This window comes from Balaenoptera ricei, chromosome 13, assembly GCF_028023285.1.
Source record: "Balaenoptera ricei isolate mBalRic1 chromosome 13, mBalRic1.hap2, whole genome shotgun sequence".
NCBI lineage: Eukaryota > Metazoa > Chordata > Mammalia > Artiodactyla > Balaenopteridae > Balaenoptera > Balaenoptera ricei.
Window position 1 is genome coordinate 67,800,493 of NC_082651.1, and position 20,539 is coordinate 67,821,031.

Genomic DNA, 20,539 nt, shown 5'->3' on the forward strand with positions numbered 1-20,539 from the left:
TGCTGGACAATTATCAACAGGAAGAAACTGGAACTCACCAAAAAAGATACCCCACATCCAAAGACAAAGGAGAAGCCACAATGAGATGGTAGGAGGGGCTCAATCACACTAAAATCAAATCCCATAACTGCTGGGTGGGTGACTGACAGACTGGAGAACACTTATACCACAGAAGTCCACCCACTAGAGTGAAGGTTCTGAGCCCCCCATCAGGCTTCCCAACCTGGGGGTCCAGCAACGGGAGGAGGAATTCCTAGAGAATCAGAATTTGAAGTCTAGTGGGATTTGACTGCAGGACTTTGACGGGACTGGGGTAAACAGAGACTCCACTCTTGGAGGGCGCACACAAAGTAGTGTGTGCATCGGGACCCAAGGGAAGGAGCAGTGACCACAGGGGAGACTGAACTAGACCTACTGGCTGGTGTTGGAGGGTGTCCTGCAGAGGCAGGGGTTGGCTGTGGCTCACCGAGGAGACAAGGACACTGGAAGCAGAAGTTCTGGGAAGTACTCCTTGGTGTGAGCCCTCCCAGAGTCCGCCATTAGCCCCACAAAAGAGCCCAGGTAGGCTCCAGTGTTGGGTCACCTCAGGCCAAACAAGCAACAGGGAGGGAACCCAGGCCCACCCATCAACAGTCAAGAGGATTAAAGTTTTACTGAGCTCTGCCCACCAGAGCAACAGTCAACTCTACCCACCACCAGTCCCTCCCATCAGGAAACTGGCACAAGCCTCTTAGATAACCTCATCCACCAGATGACAGAGAGCAGAAGCAAGAAGAACTACAATCCTGCAGCCTGTGGAACAAAGACCACATTCACAGAAAGATAGACAAGATGAAAAGGCAGAGGGCTATGTACCAGATGAAGGAACAAGATAAAACCCCAGAAGAACAACTAAATGAAGTGGAGATAGGCAAACTTCCAGAAAAAGAATTCAGAATAATGATAGTCAAGATGATCCAGGACCTCGGAAAAAGAATGGAGGCAAAGATCGAGAAGATGCAAGAAATGTTTAACAAAGACCTAGAAGAATTAAAGAACAAACAAACAGAGATGAACAACACAATAACTGAAATGAAAACTACACTAGAAGGAATCAATAGCAGAATAACTGAGGCAGAAGAACGGAGAAGTGACCTGGAACACAGAATGGTGGAATTCACTGCTGCGGAACAGAATAAAGAAAAAAGAATGAAAAGAAATGAAGACAGCCTAAGAGACCTCTGGGACAACATTAAACACAACAACATTCACATTACAGGGGTCCCAGAAGGAGAAGAGAGAGAGAAAGGACCCGAGAAAATATTTGAAGAGATTATACTCGAAAACTTCCCTAACATGGGAAAGGAAATAGCCACCCAAGTCCAGGAAGCACAGAGAGTCCCATACAGGATAAACCCAAGGAGAAACACACCAAGACACATAGTAATCAAACTGGCAAAAATTAAAGACAAAGAAAAATTACTGAAAGCAGCAAGGGAAAAATGACAAATAACATACAAGGGAACTCCCATAAGGTTAACAGCTGATTTCTCAGCAGAAACTCTACAAGACAGAAGGGAGTGGCATGATATACTTAAAGTGATGAAAGGGAAGAATCTACAACCAAGATTACTCTACCTGGCAAGGATCTCATTCAGATTCGATGGAGAAATCAAAAGCTTTACAGACAAGCAAAAGCTAAGAGAATTCAGCACCACCAAACCAGCTCTACAACAAATGCTAAAGGAACTTCTCTAAGTGGGAAACACAAGGAAGAAAAGGATCTACAAAAACAAACCCAAAACAATTAAGAAAATGGTCATAGGAATATACATATCGAGAATTACCTTAAACGTGAATGGATTAAATGCTCCAACCAAAAGACACAGGCTTGCTGAATGGATACAAAAACAAGACCCATCTATATGCTGTCTACAAGAGACCCACTTCAGACCTAGGGACACATTCAGACTGAAAGTGAGGGGATGGAAAAAGATATTCCATGCAAGTGGAAATCAAAAGAAAGCGGGAGTAGCAATACTCATATCAGATAACATAGACTTTAAAATAAAGAATGTTACAAGAGACAAGGAAGGACACTACATAATGATCAAGGGATCAATCCAAGAAGAAGATACAACAATTATTAATATACATGCACCCAACATAGGAGCACCTCAATACATAAGGCAACTGCTAAGAGCTCTAAAAGAGGAAATCCACAGTAACACAATAATAGTGGGGGACTTTAACACCTCACTTACACCAATGGACAGATCATCCAAAATGAAAATAAATAAGGAAACACAAGCTTTAAATGACACAATAGACCAGATAGATTTAATTGATATTTATAGGACATTCCATCCAAAAACAGCAGATTACACTTTCTTCTCAAGTGCACACGGAACATCCTCCAGGATAGATCACATCTTGAGTCACAAATCAAGCCACAGTAAATTTAAGAAAACTGAAATCATATCAAACATCTTTTGTGACCACAACGCTATGAGATTAGAAATGAATTACAGGGAAAAAAATGTAAAAAACACAAACACGTGGAGGCTAAACAATATGTTACTAAATAACCAAGAGATCACTGAAGAAATCAAAGAGGAAATCAAAAAATACCTGGAGACAAATGACAATGAAAACACGATGATCCAAAACCTATGGGATGCAGCAAAAGCAGTTCTAAGAGGGAAGTTTATAGCTATACAAGCCTGCCTCAAGAAACAAGAAAAATCTCAAATAAACAATCTAACCTTACACCTAAAGGAACTAGAGAAAGAAGAACAAACAAAGCCCAAAGTTAGCAGAAGGAAAGAAATCAAAGATCAGAGCAGAAATAAATGAAATAGAAACAAAGAAAACAATAGCAAAGATTAATAAAACTAAACGCTGCTTCTTTGAGAAGATTAACAAAATTGATAAACGATTAGCCAGACTCATTAAGAAAAAGAGGGAGAGGACTCAAATCAATAAAATTAGAAATGAAAAAGGAGACGTTACAACAGACACTGCAGAAATACAAAGCATCCTAAGAGACTACTACAAGCAACTCTATGCCAATAAAATGGACAACCTGGAAGAAATGGACAAATTCCTAGAAAGGTATAACCTTCCAAGACTGAACCAGGAAGAAATAGAAAATATGATCAGACCAATCACAAGTAATGAAATTGAAACTGTGATTAAAAATCTTCCAACAAACAAAAGTCCAGGACCAGATGGCTTCACAGGTGAATTCTATCAAACATTTAGAGAAGAGCTAACACCCATCCTTCTCAAACTCTTCCAAAAAATTGCGGAGGAAGGAACACTCCCAAACTCATTCTATGAGGCCACCATCACCATGATACCAAAACCAGACAAAGATACTACAAAAAAAGAAAATTACAGACCAATATCACTGATGAATATAGACGCAAAAATTCTCAACAAAATATTAGCAAACAGAATCCAACAACACATTAACAGGATCATACACCATGATCAAGTGGGATTTATTCCAGGGATGCAAGGATTCTTCAATATACACAAATCAATCAATGCGATAAACCATATTAACAAATCGGAGAATAAAAACCATATGATCATCTCAATAGATGCAGAAAAAGCTTTTGACAAAATTCAACACCCATTTATGATAAAAACCCTCCGGAAAGTGGGCATAGAGGGAACCTACCTCAACATAATAAAGGCCATATATGACAAACCCACAGCAAGCATCATTCTCAATGGTGAAAAACTGAAAGCATTTCCTCTAAGATCAGGAACAAGACAAGGATGTCCACTCTCACCACTGTCATTCAACATAGTTTTGGAAGTCCTAGCCATGGCAATCAGAGAAGAAAAAGAAATAAAAGGAATACAAATTGGAAAAGAAGAAGTAAAACTGTCACTGTTTGCAGATGACATGATACTATACATAGAGAATCCTAAAAATGCCACCAGAAAACTACTAGAGCTAATCAATGAATTTGGTAAAGTTGCAGGATACAAAATTAATGCACAGAAATCTCTTTCATTCCTATACACTAATGATGAAAAATCTGAAAGAGAAATTAAGGAAACACTCCCATTTACCATTGCAACAAAAAGAATAAAATACCTAGGAATAAACCTACCTAGGGAGACAAAAGACCTGTATGCAGAAAACTATAAGACACTGATGAAAGAAATTAAAGATGATACCAACAGATGGAGAGATATACCATGTTCTTGGATTGGAAGAATCAATACTGTGAAAATGACTATACTACCCAAAGCAATCTACAGATTCAATGCAATCCCTATCAAATTACCAATGGCATTTTTTACGGAACTAGAACAAAAAATCTTAAAATTTATATGGAGACACAAAAGACCCCAAATAGCCAAAGCAGTCTTGAGGGAAAAAAACGGAGCTGGAGGAATCAGACTCCCTGACTTCAAAGTATACTACAAAGCTACAGTAATTAAGACAATATGGTAGTGGCACGAAAACAGAAACATAGATCAATGGAACAAGATAGAAAGCCCTGAGATAAACCCATGCACCTATGGTCAAGTAATCTATGACAAAGGAGGCAAGGATATACAAATGGGGAAAAGACAGTCTCTTCAATAAGTGGTGCTGGGAAAACTGGACAGCTACATGTAAACAAATGAAATTAGAACACTCCCTAACACCATACCCAAAAATAAACTCAAAATGGATTAGAGACCTAAATGTAAGACCGGACACTATAAAACTCTTAGAGGAAAACATAGGAAGAACACTCTTTGACATAAATCACAGCAAGATCTTTTTTGATCCACCTCCTAGAGTAAAGGAAATAAAAACAAAAATAAACAAATGGGACCTAATGAAAGTTAAAAGCTTCTGCACAGCAAAGGAAACCATAAACAAGACGAAAAGACAACCCTCAGAATGGGAGAAAATATTTGCAAACGAATCAATGAACAAAGGATTAATCTCTAAAATATATAAACAGCTCATGTAGCTCAATATTAAAAAACAAACAACTCAATCCAAAAATGGGCAGAGGACCTAAATAGACATTTCTCCAAAGAAGACATACAGATGGCCAAGAAGCACATGAAAAGCTGCTCAACATCACTAATTATTAGAGAAATGCAAATCAAAACTACAATGAGGTATCACCTCACACCAGTTAGAATGGGCATCATTAGAAAATCTACAAACAGCAAATACTGGAGAGGGTGTGGAGAAAAGGGAACCCTCTTGCACTGTTGGTGGGAATGTAAATTGATACAGCCACTATGGAGAACAGTATGGAGGTTCCTTAAAAAACTAAAAATAGAATTACCATATGATCCAGCAATCCCACTACTGGGCATATACCCAGAGAAAACCATAATTCAGAAAGACACATGCACCCCAATGTTCATTGCAGCACTATTTACAATAGCCGGGTCATGGAAGCAACCTAAATGCCCATCGACAGACAAATGGATAAAGAAGATGTGGTACATATATACAATGGAATATTACTCAGCCATAAAAAGGAACGAAACTGGGTCATTTGTAGAGACATGGATGGATCTAGAGACTGTCATACAGAGTGAAGTACGTCAGAAGGAGAAAAACAAATATCGTATATTAACACATATATGTGGAATCTAGAAAAATGGTGCAGATAAACTGGTTTGCAAGGCAGAAATAGAGACACAGATGTAGAGAACAAACGTGTGGACACCAAGGGGGAAAAGCGGCAGGGGGGTGGGGGTGGGGGGGTGATGAATTGGGCAATTGGGATTGACATGTATATACTGATGTGTATAAAATGGATGACTAATAAGAACCTGCTGTATAAAAAAAATAAATAAAATTAAATTTAAAAATTAATAAAAAGAATAAGGGACTTCCCTGGTGGTCCGGTGGGTAAGACTCCGTGCTCCCAATGCAGGGGGTCTGGGTTCAATCCCTGGTTGGGGAACTAGATCCCACATGCATGCCACAACTAAGAGTTCTCATGCCACATGCTGCAACTAAGAAGCCTGCATGCCACAATTAAAGATCCCGCATGCCTCAACTAAGACCCGGCACAACCAACGTAAATAAATAAATAAACAAATAAATATTAAAAAAACAAAAATAAATTTAAAAAACAAATCTTCAGTGCTGCCTGATCCAAGACAGACAACAATTATATTTAAACCCAAGCCATTTTAACAAGAATAAAACAGAAGAGGTAATCTACTGGAGAGAACTCCTCAGCAGGAGTCAAGATCCAAATCCTGTCTCTGAAACCATCTGTACAAACAAGACAAAACAAAATTTCCTAAACCTCTGAGTATATTTTTGCTTAAAAAACTTTAAAATGTAGTAAATAATTTAAGATAATAATGTAATTAAAAAGTGACTCCAAATTGCTAAGTATGAAAGGAAATAAAACAGAAGAGACGGAAACACTGGAGGGTGTGAAAGTACTAGAAGGAGCATAACAGGCAAGTATTACAAACAACACACACTAAATGATATTTAAACCAATTAAGGTATAAAGGTTGTATGCCCTTTAAAATGTTTCTTTTATAATGGCCTTCACTGACAAAAACAAACACTGATTCTTGAAGACTCTGCCCTCCTCCAAAAGAAATTCATCTGCTGTCCCAGCAGTCACCAGCAGTGGGAAGCAGAGAGTCGCTGCAGTTGTGAACCAAGAGCCAACACACCTGCTCTTCACCTGTCAGGCCCATCTTCAGGCAAATGCCAGCCCCAATTGTCACAAGAGCTCTATCCCATCTCAGGAACAGGCTTTGCACTCTAGCCCCTCAGTGTAGAGGGAATTTGCTGGACTACAACAGAGATAGCACCCCCCTTTATAATCTGGGAAGCATTATCTCTTAAGAACAGTGTTAAGTCACAAGACACTGGCTACATAAGTAACAGTATATACAAGGCAAGATCATGCAACATTAGAAAAAAACTTTGCAGATTCTTATATGAAAGAGTGTTTATATTATACTGTTAGGAAAAACATGGGGTAGAGGGGAGACAAAATATAAAACTCTATTTTAAATAACTTCACCTATATGTTAAAAATAAAGTGACATGGAACTTGTCTTACCAGCTATTGGAATTTATTATACTGTGGTGCTTTCACAGGGACAAATAGATCAATGAAACAGAAGAGAATGGATTAAGAATCCTAAGCATATCTAGGACCATGAAATAAGATAGAAGGGGCATTACAGAATCATGAGGAAACAACAAATTAATAAAAGGTGCTGGAATAATTAATTTTCCATATGGATAAAAACAAAATTAGACCCCTACCTCACTCCATTCTTAAAAATAAAGTCCAGGTATATTTACAGTCTTAAATATGAATAAAACTTTAAAAGTATTAGACAAAAATAGAATAAAAAAAAAATAGAATAATAATGTAAGTGAAGAATGGACAAAGGATACATGAATCTAAAATACAAAGAAGAAAAAATCTGAAGAGCCAATATGAAAATATGCTTAGCCTCATTAAGTAATCAGGGAAATACAAATTAAAATGAGGCAGAATCAGGTTAGTAAAAAATTTTAGTCTCAACATACCAAGTGTCCAAGTGTTGAAGACAACGTAAGGAAACAGATGCAGAAAGAAAAACAGTCATTAACCGCTCGTGGGATTATAAATTTCTAGTATGGTGTATAATAGAATAATTTGGCAGCACGTGGTCCAACTGAAAATGAGCACCACCCTACGAATCGCTATGAATAACTATTCCAATTCTAGTTACAGCCTAGAAAGCTCGCACACATGCTCAGAAAGGACATGTGTTAGAATTGCCAATGCAGCATTATGGGTAATAGCAAAGGAAAATGTTTTTAAAGCACTCCAGATGTTCATTGGTAAGAGAATACATAAATAATGTGGTGTAGTATTCTATGAAAGAATACTACAAATACTACCAAGGAGTTAAAAATGAGTGAAAGAGGTACATATTTATTAACATGGCTACATCTCACTAATAAGCAAATAGCAAAATGTTACAAAGTAGATTTAAACACATGTAAAACAATGTTCATGTTGTTTTTGGAAATATCAATACATAGTAAAAGTAGAAAAACACAGACTAGATACACAGCAGATTTGATATAGTGGCTGCCTCTTGTCAGGAGGCAGGGATGATCAGGGCCAGGGGTACAGATGGAGGATGGGGAATAGGATTAGGGAGAGAATATTAGAGATTTCATCATTAATATAGTGGTTGAAAATCTGTTTAATCCAAAGAACTAAAATGTTAACAACTGCTTTAGGTGGCATTGCATAGTATTTTATTATATTATCTTCTGCACTATTCTGTAATTTGCTAGTATATTGTTTGCAATGCACAAAAAGTGGCTGAAAGGAAACATAAAATGGTAAGAATATTCTACCCTGGGTAATGAGGACAAAACTTTTTTTTTTTGGCTGCTGCTGTACTTCACTTTTAAAATTTTTTCATAATAAGAATACACTAATTTTAGAATTGGGAAAACATTTTTTTAAACAGGTAGTGATTAGATTCCATGTAGTTCTGGTTCACATAAATATCTGTTGACAGGATTTAAGGTTGTTACAAAGTGACAAGTGTACTCTTGCATCTTCAAAAAAGCACTCTTAAAAAAAAAAAAAAAAGCACTCTAAAAGTGCTAAACAACCAAAATACAAACGTATTTTGAAACCCCTAAACTTTCATAAAATATTAATGTACCAACGGAGAGAACAAAACTTGTTTCTATAAACAACATTTTAGTCTTTGAGAAAGGATAGAGAAAAGGGTTCCTTAAAGGCTATAGACTATTAATGCTTTCATCATCATCTATAATTGTACAAAAATACAAGAAAGAATTATAAGAAACAAATTTGTTGTGCATTCTAGTACAAGTTTTTACATTATCATGATAAATATTTTGTGGAAAACATTTCAAATTGGAATATAATGAGAAAGTAATAAAACCTATCATTGTATTCCATTCCATCAGAAAACAAAATGCTAACTTTTATTACGAGTAATGAATATCAAACAACTTAACCTTGCCATACCTCAGTTTCCTCATTTGTAATATGAGCATCCTATCATGCCTATCTCAGAGGGAGTGGCAATCAATACAGTTAAGGAACTTCAACAGGCAAAAACATGCAGGTCTGCTCTGCTGGAGGGTGCAGACAAGGAAGCAAGTGCCAAGCCCGATGCCCAGCCACAGCAGGCATCAGTGGTATAATTAAGCTGAACGTGGGAAGCCTCATTTGATCACCAAGGGAAGAAAGGAAATAGCCTTAAAAGATAGCAACCATAATATAATGAAATAATTTAAGAAAACAGAACCTCTTTCTAATGAACAGACAAAACAAAACTTTAAATATTTAATACTGACTAATGGCATGACAAAAGAATAACTCCTATAGCAATGGTTTCAAGAGATGGCTACTTTCACTTAAAAAAATTGTAAAGCACTATGTGTGAGCTACAACTATTTATGTACTTTGGTGTAGATGGAATACACCAAAAAAGCACCAAAGTGAAAACAGATGAATCAGAATATTGAATTGTTTTCCCAAAAATATTTTTTATAATTTTGTACCTACTCTGTGAATAGTCATTCTTACTTGTCCCAGCTCACAAACACAAGGGGTGACTTAGGAATGAGACAGCGAGTTGAGTTAATCAACCAGCCAAGCCAAATCAACCTAACAGTCAGCAGGGCTTAGAGCCAGGAAGTTCTCACGTGTACAACACTGCTATATTGGCTTTTAAATTAAACAAGTAGCAGAAGAAATAATAACTCCCAAGTTTCAAAAAGCATCTTACCAGGGTGATGTCTCGAGAAGCTGCAGCTGCACTCATATGCAAACTAGGCTGCCTTACAGAACTGCTGCAATCAAGGGCTCGAGCAAATGTCCCGACAGCACTGGATAAACCACACAAACAAAGAGGAAAAGATTAAGGCACTGTTGTTTTTTTATCTTTAAAAAAAACACATTTGGGTAGTAAATGAATGGTTGTAAAAGTCAAGCAAGTTCTTTGATGTTTAAGAATCAAATTAGACAAAAAGTATTTTCTTTGCGATTTAAGAATTGACAAGCCAATTCACTACACATATGTGTCATTACAATTAAATTAAGAAAAAGAGGGACTTCCTGGCGGTCCAGTGGGTAAGACTCCATGCTCCCAATGCAGGGGGCCTGGGTTCGATCCCTGGTCGGGGAACTAGATCCCGCATACATGCCGCAACTCAGAGTTCGCATGCCGCAACTAAGAAGTCCGCATGCCACAACTAAGACCACTGCAGGGCTTCCCTGGTGGCGCAGTGGTTGAGAATCTGCCTGCCAATGCAGGGGACACGGGTTCGAGCCCTGGTCTGGGAGGATCCCACATGCCGCGGAGCGGCTGGGCCCGTGAGCCACAATTGCTGAGCCTGCGCGTCTGGAACCTGTGCTCCACAACAAGAGAGGCCGCGATAGCGAGAGGCCCGCGCACCGCGATGAAGAGTGGCCCCCGCTTGCCACAACTGGAGAAAGCCCTCGCACAGAAACGAAGACCCAACACAGCCATAAATAAAATAAATTAAAAAAAAAAAAAAAAAAGACCACTGCAGCCAAAATAAATAAATAAATATATTTTTTTAAAACAATTAAGAAAAAGAGGCTTGTGTGGCATAAAGAATGGGAAGATCTATAATGAAATGCCATGGAATAAACAAGTTGGTTTCCAAATGTGCTTCAAAAATGAGAAATAAATTTGATGCAGAATTTGACTATTATTGCAAATCAAGTTCTGACCACTTTTTTAGCCCAAATGGTGAAATCCCAATAACATTTTTCCTTGAAATGAGATATCATCAACTGCAGCAACCTCTTCCTTCAAGGACTCAATATATAACAGATTTCCAAAAAAAAAAAAAAAAAAAAAAAATTACCACAACACTGATTTTCACTTAATGATTTAGAAGGCCTTCCCATACACAGAGAACCCTAACTTCAAGAAATAAAGTGTGGGCTTCCCTGGTGGCGCAGTGGTTAAGAATCCATCTGCCAATGCAGGGGACACGGGTTCGAGCCCTGGTCCAGGAAGATCCCACATGCCGTGGAGCAACTTAAGCCCGTGCGCCACGATTACCAAGCCTGCGCTCTAGAGCCCGTGAGCCACAGCTACTGAGCCCACGTGCCACAACTACTGGAGCCCACGTGCCACAACTACTGAAGCCCGCGTGCCTAGAGCCCGTGCTCTGCAACGAAGAGAAGCCACCGCAATGAGAAGCCCGCACACTGCAACGAAGAGTAGCCCCCACTTGCCGCAACTAGAGAAAGCCCGTGTGCAGCAACAAAGACCCAACGCAGCCAAAAATAAAATAAAATAAATAAATAAAAAATTTTTTTAAAAAAAGAAATAAAGTGTGAAATGAAGGTAAGGCTTCCCGCTTCTTGTCTGTGTTTTAAACATGTTAGCCGAGGAAGAGATTTTTTTTTTAAGGTTTTAATTAAAATATAAAACACATGCAAAAAGCACACACATTGTACAGCTATTCAGTTACCACAAAGTCAATGCATCCATGTCACCAGCATCCAGGTCAAGACACAGATCATGACAGCACCCAGAAGACTCTTCGGGTTCCTTCCCAATCACTACTTCCTAGTGGAAGGGAACCAGCATCCCAGATTCTAACATCAAAGATTACTTTTGCTCAATTGAAAACTTAAACAGAATCACACGCTACGCACACTTGTCATATCCAGTTCCTTTTGTTCAAAACTATGTCTGTGGATTCACCCATGCTGCCGGCTGTGATTGAGCTGTGTTCGTTCATTTCCTTGCCGTGAGCATTACTTTGCACGATGCCCCACCCCCACTCTATTGTTGACGGACATGTGTTTCCAAGCTGGGGCTACTATGGATAGTGCCATTACTGCCATCTGTATATGTATCTTTTTGGCACACAGGTGTATGCATTTCTGCTGCGTATATATTTAGGAGTGAAACTTAAGGGATATGTGTGTTAGATGACAGCAAACAGTTTTCTAAGGCAGCTGTACCAACTTGCACTACAACCAGCAGAATATGAGAGTGCTGGTTGTCCCACATCTTTACCAGTGCTTGGCACTGTCAGTCTTTTAAATTTTTTTTTATGTATTTATTTTTATTATTTATTTTATTTTTGGCTGTGTTGGGTCTTCGTTGCTGCGCGTGGGCTTTCTGTAGTTGCAGCGAGCGGGTGCTACTCTTCGTTGTGGCACGCAGGCTTCTCACTGCAGTCACTTCTCTTGTCACAGAGCACGGGCTCTAGGCGCGTGGGCTTCAGTAGTTGTGGCATGCGGGCTCAGTAGTTGTGGCTCACAGGCTCTAGAGCACAGGCTCAGCAGTTGTGGCACATGGGGCTTAGTTGCTCAGAGGCATGTGGGATCTTCCCGGACCACGGCTCGAACCCATGTCCCCTGCATTGGCAGGCAGATTCGTAACCACTGCGCCACCAGGGAAGCCCAGTCTTTTAAATTTTAACCATTCTGGTGGGATGTGCAGTGGTGCTTAACTGGGTTTAATTTGTATTTAGATTTTTTTTTTAAAAAAACAAAAATTGAAAAAGATACTAGGTGCTTCTCCTTGGTGCCTCTCATGCTGGCTTCAAGAAAAAAGAAAACATGGCCCATCGTAATCAGGAAAAGGAAAAAAAAAAATGAAAATCAAATCTGAAACTGCAAAATCTACTAAATAATACAAAATCCAGATAACCTGTCTGGAGTCTCTAGGGCAGAGGTTCCACCAATGATTCATTTCTACTCCCGAATCTTCAGTCTCCTCTATTCCACTGACTGGCTCCTCCCCAACAATGTATATATATCAAGTCTCTTCATCTAATCAGTTAGTGGCTAGGCATGTGGGCTCTGGAGTCTAAATGCCTACCCACCGATGCGATGTATGACTTCCACGGTGACTGGCACTATGAACAGTGTTAAGGATGGGCTAAGACACTTTTGTCCTTTGTATTATAAAAAACATTCAACAAAAAATTAGAGACTATAATGAAGACGTTTGTAATCATGTCCAGATCTACCTCATTCTAATATTTTGCCATGTTTGAAGCAACAAGTATATACTGTACAGCACAGGGCAATTTAGCCATTATTTTGTAATAACTTTAAATGGAGTATAATCTATAAAAATATTGAATCACTATGTTGTATACCTGAAACTAATATACTATTGTAAATCAACCATATTTCAATAAAATAAATAAATCAAAAAATTAAAAAGATAATATTTTGCCACATTTGTTTTTTTCTTTTTTTTTTGGCTGCATCAGATCTTAGTTGCGGCACGAGGGATCTTTTGTTGCGGCTCACAGGCTCTTTGTTGCGGTGCATGGACTTCTCTCTAGCTGTGGCACATGGCTCCAGAGCACACGGGCTCTGTAGTTTGCGGCACGTAGGCTCTCTAGTTGAGGTGCGTGGGCTCATTAGTTGTGGGGCGTTCGGGCTTAGCTGCCCCGTGGCACGTGGGATCTCAGTTCCCCGAGCAGGATCAAGCCCACGTCCCCTGCATGGGAAGGCGCATTCTTTACCACTGGACCAAGGAAGTCTCTTGGTTCATTTTTTTAAGGAAATAAATGTTATCAATACACATTCCCAGAACTCATACATATATATATATAATACGCATATGCATATATATGCCCATTAATGAAATAAGACATTGTTTGCACATTGTAAAATTTTTTTATCAGTGACCATACTGTATGTATTTACTCAACATTGTTTTTGAGGTTTACCTCTTTGCTACATATAGCCCTAATTCACTCATTTTCATTGTTGTAAAGTAATACTCCATTACTAAATATACCTCAACCCATTCATCAACTGCTTGCTGATGTACTTTTAGGTTTTTTCCAATTTTTCTGCTATTACAATGCTATGATGATCTCATTTACTTTCTGCTTTGCAGCAATTCCCCCATGAACATCATTCACTTTTATAACTGAAACAATACAAATAAACTTCTGTCCACTCATTTTCTCAAGAAAAGGGGCTATGGGGGGAGGGGGGGATGAGGGGGTGGGCAAGGCAGCCAGGGAGCCAGGCTTAGAACTCTCAAAGGACAGCCTTACACCTAGCCAACAGACATCACTCACACGTGGGTGCAGTTAGAGGAGCACATTATCACTGACACCTGAATAATCCCTGACTGGCTTAAAGGAGCTCACTGCTTTAATTAAAGATATGGGATTTCAGGTGTTGAGTTTCTACTTTATACTTTTCTGTAGTGCTTACATTTTTACAAGGAGCATTTATTTTCTTAATCAGTAAAAATTAATAAATCTATTTTCACTTTTAAAATGGAAACTAATGATAATAAACCATATTATTTAGGAAGAGGTGTGATATATATTCGGCTTTCTTACACAGTTAGAAAAAGAAAAATACAACCGATGAAAAATAGTAGAACACAAAAAAAGGAAAATTCATAAATTTTCTGTAAATTCTTTTATAAAAAGAAAAGACATCTCTTGACTCCACAGTGCCATACTCACCGTGCTACAACTAAAAACTGGTCAATCTGTCGATCTGTAAGTGGGCTATTTGGGTCCCAAACTTTCACTTCCAATTTAGACTGTTCCCTCTCATCTGATTCTCCTGTCCAAGAACAAAGAAAATGGAGTCTTGTTATTCACAAGGCACGTACGTTGTCACATATGATTGATGACTGTGGTCACCACAGCATTAAAAGTATAAGGTAAATGTACATGGTTTGCATACATTCTATCAGACAGCAGATGTAGAACACTCTGTAAAGTGAACGCTGATGATAACACAACCAAACCGACCATATGATGTCTTCACTTAGTCATTAACATGTCTTTCCCGTGTATTTGTATGCGTGAGGCCCCAAGCCTCACTAAGGGATATAGAGACAGAAAAGAAAGATGCTCAAATTATGATAAAACTTACTCATAAATAACTATGATACACATGAAAAGAAACAGATGTCACAGAGATGTATAGATATGACTGTAAGATCCTGAAGATTAGAGAAATCATTTCAGGCTAGTTAGGGAACAATGTCATGCATGAGGTGGCATTCCTGCTAAGAACTGAAGGGTATGAATGCACTGGCAGGGGGAGAGAACTTAAAGTAAGAAATGAGAATGGTGCTCGCTGCGGTAGCACATATACTAAAATTGGAACGATACAGAGAAGATTAGCATGGCCCCTGCGCAAGGATGACACGCAAATTCGTGAAGCGTTCCATATTTTTTTGTGACCACCTAGAGGGGTGGGATAAGGAGGGTGGGAGGGAGGGAGACGCAAGAGGGAAGAGATATGGGGACATATTTATAACTGATTCACTTTGCTATAAAGCAGAAACTAACATACCATTGTAAAGCAATTATACTCCAATAAAGATGTTAAAAAAAAAAAAGAATATATCAGAACAAATTTAGCAGAAATTATCAAAAGACTGTTGTAAATAATAAAAGGATTTAAAAAAAAAAGAAATGAGAATGTAAACAAAGTCATGGGGCTTTAAGATGTGGTAGAAAAGTAGCTAATTTTGTCAGGAGTACATCAAGGGGAATGAGAAGAGATAGCTAAAAGAAGTGGGTTATGAAAATATTACTGAAGATTCTGCACAGATTTTCTGAATAGATTTTTATTTGGAGGTAATAAGAAGCCCTTGCCTTTTTAGCAGTAGAGTGACAAAACCAGAAACAAATTTCACATCCAACACTTAGCAATGGAATAATTTGCTCTACAGAGATACGTGATACAGACAGGGAGACATGGTATTGACAGTGACAATAAAGAGCTAAGAGAGAATATTTAGAAATGACAGTGACAGACTGGTATAATGGGTAGGTTTCCAGTCTTGAGAACTACATAGATAGTGTTGGCATTAACAGAAAGAAGGAAACAATCAAGAGGTTGAGGAAAAGACTGAGGATAATACAGGATGTTTTGTTTTAGGAACGTCTCACGAGGAGATATAACCAGCAGGCAAGACTCAATGTTAGGATAAAAGATGGTAATGGAAAACAGACTTGGGAGTTGACTGGATTCCAATTTACAGCTATGAATTTCCTATCAGGCTAGGAACTGGTTTGGGCTATGTTTTGGTTTTGATCACTGCATCTATAACATCAGGCAGAGTGTCTTGCACTGACTGACATACTATGAGGCTGAACATCCCTTGGTGACTGATGAATCCAGGCTATAGGCTTATTAATGTGTTCCCTCCTAGGATGGGAGCAAGCAGGTATTAAGGCTCAAAAGGAGAAAGCGGGAGGGCAGAATCAGCCACCCCATATGCAGTCTCCTAAGTCAGCCACTGCTGTCAGGTAGGGGGCCTGCCCATCCTGCTCCTTGTTCAAAGACAGGTAGGTAACGAAAAAGTCAATTGCCACCCCCAACATAAAGAAGCACAAGCAGACCAGAATGAGTACTAGTCCAAAGACATATCAGGTGTTTAAAAGGATTTTGTTTTTCATTGTTTTTGCTTACAATGCATGTGACTACCTAGAGGGGTGGGATAGGGAGGATGGGAGGGAGACACAAGAGGGAGGAGATATGGGATATATGTATATGTATAGCTGATTCACTTTGTTATAAAGCAGAAACTAACACACCATTGTAAAGCAATTATACTCCAATAAAGATGTTAAAAAAAAATTCAATTGGTTCATTTTTAAAAACCATTTACAAACCCAAACGTTTGTAAACTGCATGAAACTTTTGAAAGGAAAATGACACAATTATACTCCCCTGTATCTCCAAGAAATACATGTTAAGTAAGATAAATAGTAAAGTAGTAAAGAAAGAAATATAATAATAAATCTACATTTGAAATCTGCATTTTTAAATAACACAAGATGAAATGATGATGCTATTCGGTATTAAGCCCCTTCTATTATATGTTCTAGAACATAAGGGTAAAACTGATATTTACTTTTCAAATTTAAGTCAGTTAAATTGATAAACTTCAATCCTATCCATACATTCTGCAGCATACAGAGGAAAGATAATTCAGTATAAGAATTCTAAATAAATTTGCTATAAACAATAATAAAACACTCCTGAATGCATTTCTACTAACAACTAAAACATACAATACCATGGGATGAGAACAAAAATAACAAGAACATAAAAAGAATATAGAATGTTCTATTCAAACAGTCACTCTAGGGAATTCCCCATTTTGGATTCATCATATAATTACATTTATATCAGTTTAATCACTTTTTCACAAGGGAAAAACTTTTAAGAAGCTCTAGAATCTGTATAATGAAATCCTCAACTAAGCTATCAGCAATCTGTAGAATGGTCTTGGGAAATGTGGTATGAGCCAGAGACTGAACCAAGAAGAATTCTATGCTCTGGTCATGTTCATTCCAGTCATTGCAATAATCTCACTTTCCTCCTCCATTTATGATAATCTGGGCAATTACAATCTGCTCTAGTCCCACACCAGCCCATGAAGCTCTCTCTCTCTGTGAATTCCTACCAAATATATTTACCAACTACCTACACGATTATATATGGCATCCAATTTTTTGCTTCATACGTTCCTCTTCATAATTTTGAAGAAATGTAGATTCAACAATGATTTTATATGTGTTAGCCCTAACCCTTCAGCTATATTTTAAGATTTCTAGAAAATAATGGCAAAGTACTTCTTCAGTATACCCCCAAAGAGCACAGACCATTGTTCAAAGACTGAAGAACTAAGGCTGGATGGAGCTGTCATCCTATAGACCCTTTGTTGGACAACTAGAAATATTCTTTGTTCTAAATATAATTCATTTTCTCTGCAACAACCATCAGAGTATATTATATTTAATTCAGAAACACAGAAGGCTGTCATTTATCACCATTTTTATTAATGTTCTGAAAGTTCTGGGCAATGTTTTAAGTGATGCATCAAAGGAATAATACGTTACTAGAAACAAATACTGTATGATATCATTTTATGTGGAATCTTAAAAAGCCAAACTCATTAAAACAGAGTAGAATGGTGGTTGCCAGAGGCTGGAAAGGGGGTGGGTGGAGGGGGATGGGGAGAGGTTGTTTAAGGGTACATACTTCCAACCGCTAGGTAAGTAAGTTCTGGAGATCTAATGCACAGCACAGTGATTACAGACAATACTGTTATTATAAACTTCAAAGTTGGTAAGAGACTAGGATCTTTGTTCCCACCACAAAAAAGAAGTGATAATTATGACACGATAGATAGCTAATGCTATGGTGGTAACCAACCTGCAATACCTGAATGTAATCAAACCAACAAATTAAACATACACAGTGTTATATGGCAATTATATCTCAATAAAAATAGATTTTAAAAATAAATTACAAGAAAGGCACAATAAAAAATGAATATATAAAACCCAATGGCATTCCAAAGAGAATGAAAACAAAAATGTTAAAAAAAAAAAATCAGATATTATGGCAACAGAAATATAAAATACTAAGAAACAAAATTGGAAGTATGTTTATATAAAGAAATTACAAAACTTTCAGAGAACATAAGATGACTTGAATAAAGAAGATTTTTAAATCTTAAGGCTGTCATTTTTGTACAAGTACTTCAAGTTAAATTTAACAAAATTTAGTTCTGAAAGCCCACAAAATAATTCAAATATTAATCTCTACAAATCAAAGAATATTATCATTATTAAAAGAATAATATAAGAGGATCCTCTAAACTGGGTGGGATTATAATATATAGCAACAGTAATCAAACAATGTGGTACTGGCACAAAAATAAACAGAATCAAAACCACAGAAATAGACCAGGTAATATAATTCATATTTGAAAATTTAAATATTACTATAACTATGTAAATATTAAATAACATTTATTTAGTGCTTACTATGTCCCCAAAACCCTTTACAGTAGGGTTCCTCTGTACACAGTGTGCACTGTTGACACTTTGGGCCGACAACTCCTTGCCATGGGGGCTGTCCCGTGCATTGTACTATGCTCAGCAGCAGCCCTGATCTCTACCCACTAGACGCCAGTAGCATCGCCCCCTCCCCCCAGGTGTGACTACCAAAAATGTCTATAGACATTGTCTAACGTCCCATGGAAGACAAAACTGCCCTGGGTTACGAACTACTGCGCTCACATGGTTGCGACCGATATCTGCTTACACTTACTTGTTACGGTCTGGTGTTTTTAAGTTGATTAACATCCACCACATTGCAGAAAACACATTCTGCAAAATTACACACTTGAAAATAATAGTGTCTACGGAAAAATAGGACAAAAATTTTAAAACCTAAGAACCAGAGCACTTTAAAAAAAAAAACAAAAACAATCATAACAAAAATACCAACACAGTTAAATCTCCACTGACATTTGCACCAAGCACAAAGGTCAGTCAATCCTTTATCTTCCTAAACCCTGGACTTATGCTTCCTCCACCGAGATGTAGGTCACTGTGTACAGTTTCAACAAAATTAAAAATAAAATCTAGGGTATAGGTTTTTATAAACACTGGGGAAGATATTTTTCATTCCTTCATCTGTAACTCTAAGATGCGCCATATACTGGCTTTTTTTTTTTATTAAACGCTCTTCATCTGTGAGAATAACTGCTTAGAAAAGCCTCAGATGAACTGACAATTTCCACACTATACTGACATATTTCTATTGACTGTATATGAGCTAATTCAAGTTTAAAAGGCATGTATTTTAGCATAAGAGACTATTCTAATTTAATTCTTTAACTTTCAAAGAGAGACACACCCTAAATACCCAAATACAGACAAGAGTTACTTAATTAGTAGCAGTAGACAGTTGGTGGCCTGGGAGAAGCAACTGTAATAGAGAACACTGAGCAGCAGGTGCTGTGCTAAATGCTTTACAAGGACTTCCCTGGTGGCGCAGTGGTTAAGAATCCGCCTACCAATGCAGGGGACACAGGTTCGATCCCTGGTCTGGGAAGATCCCACATGCCACGGAGCAACTAAGCCCGTGCGCCACAACTACTGAGCCTGCACTCTACAGCCCGTGAGCCACAACTACTGAGCCTGCGTGCCAAAACTACTGAAGCCTGCCGCACGCCTAGAGCCTGTGCTCCACAACAAGAGAAGCCACCTCAATGAGAAGCACGTGCACTGCAACGAAGAGTAGTCCCCGCTCGCCACAACTAGAGAAAGCCCACGTGTAGCAACGAAGACCCAACGCAGCCAAAAATAAATAAATAAAAATAAAATAAATTTTAAAAAATAAAAAATAAATGCTTTACAAGAATTACTTCATTTGATCATCACAACACTATGATGTATGCACATACACTATTACTCACTTTTTAAAGAGGAAGAAATGGGAACTTGGAGAGGTTAAATAATTTTTCCAAGGTAACTCAGCTAAAACATAGTACAGCCAGATTTTACCCAAAACTGTGAATCCAAAGTCATTTTTGTTTAATAATTTAATGTTATAATACTTTTAACAGTTACAAAGTTTAATATGTAAATAATTTGTTTCTTCAAATTCCAATGTTACAATACAGCTAAATAATAATTCAAAACTTACTACATATGACACCTTTTTTCTACGGAAAATTCTCTAGGTAGTTATTC

General features: G+C 37.9%; 1 protein-coding gene and 1 non-coding gene across 6 annotated transcripts in view; one reads left to right on the top strand and one right to left on the bottom strand.

The window, feature by feature from the left end:
* The window catches only part of MTA3 (metastasis associated 1 family member 3), a 166,281-nt gene that overhangs the window by 75,944 nt on the left and 69,798 nt on the right, over nucleotides 1–20,539 (bottom strand). For all 5 annotated transcript variants that reach the window (XR_009506601.1, XM_059943496.1, XM_059943492.1 and 2 more), the window contains exons 7-8: nucleotides 14,486–14,588; nucleotides 9,775–9,874 (exon numbers count right to left, since the gene is read on the bottom strand). Coding sequence is in view for 4 of the 5 variants with exons in the window: in XM_059943496.1 (XP_059799479.1) it covers nucleotides 9,775–9,874; nucleotides 14,486–14,588 (203 nt within the window). In the remaining variant the exon portion in view is untranslated. The remainder of the gene's footprint in view (nucleotides 1–9,774; nucleotides 9,875–14,485; nucleotides 14,589–20,539) is intronic.
* Nucleotides 15,104–15,210, top strand: LOC132347142 (U6 spliceosomal RNA). Its single transcript, XR_009497099.1, has one exon. It is a non-coding gene; the product is annotated as a U6 spliceosomal RNA (small nuclear RNA).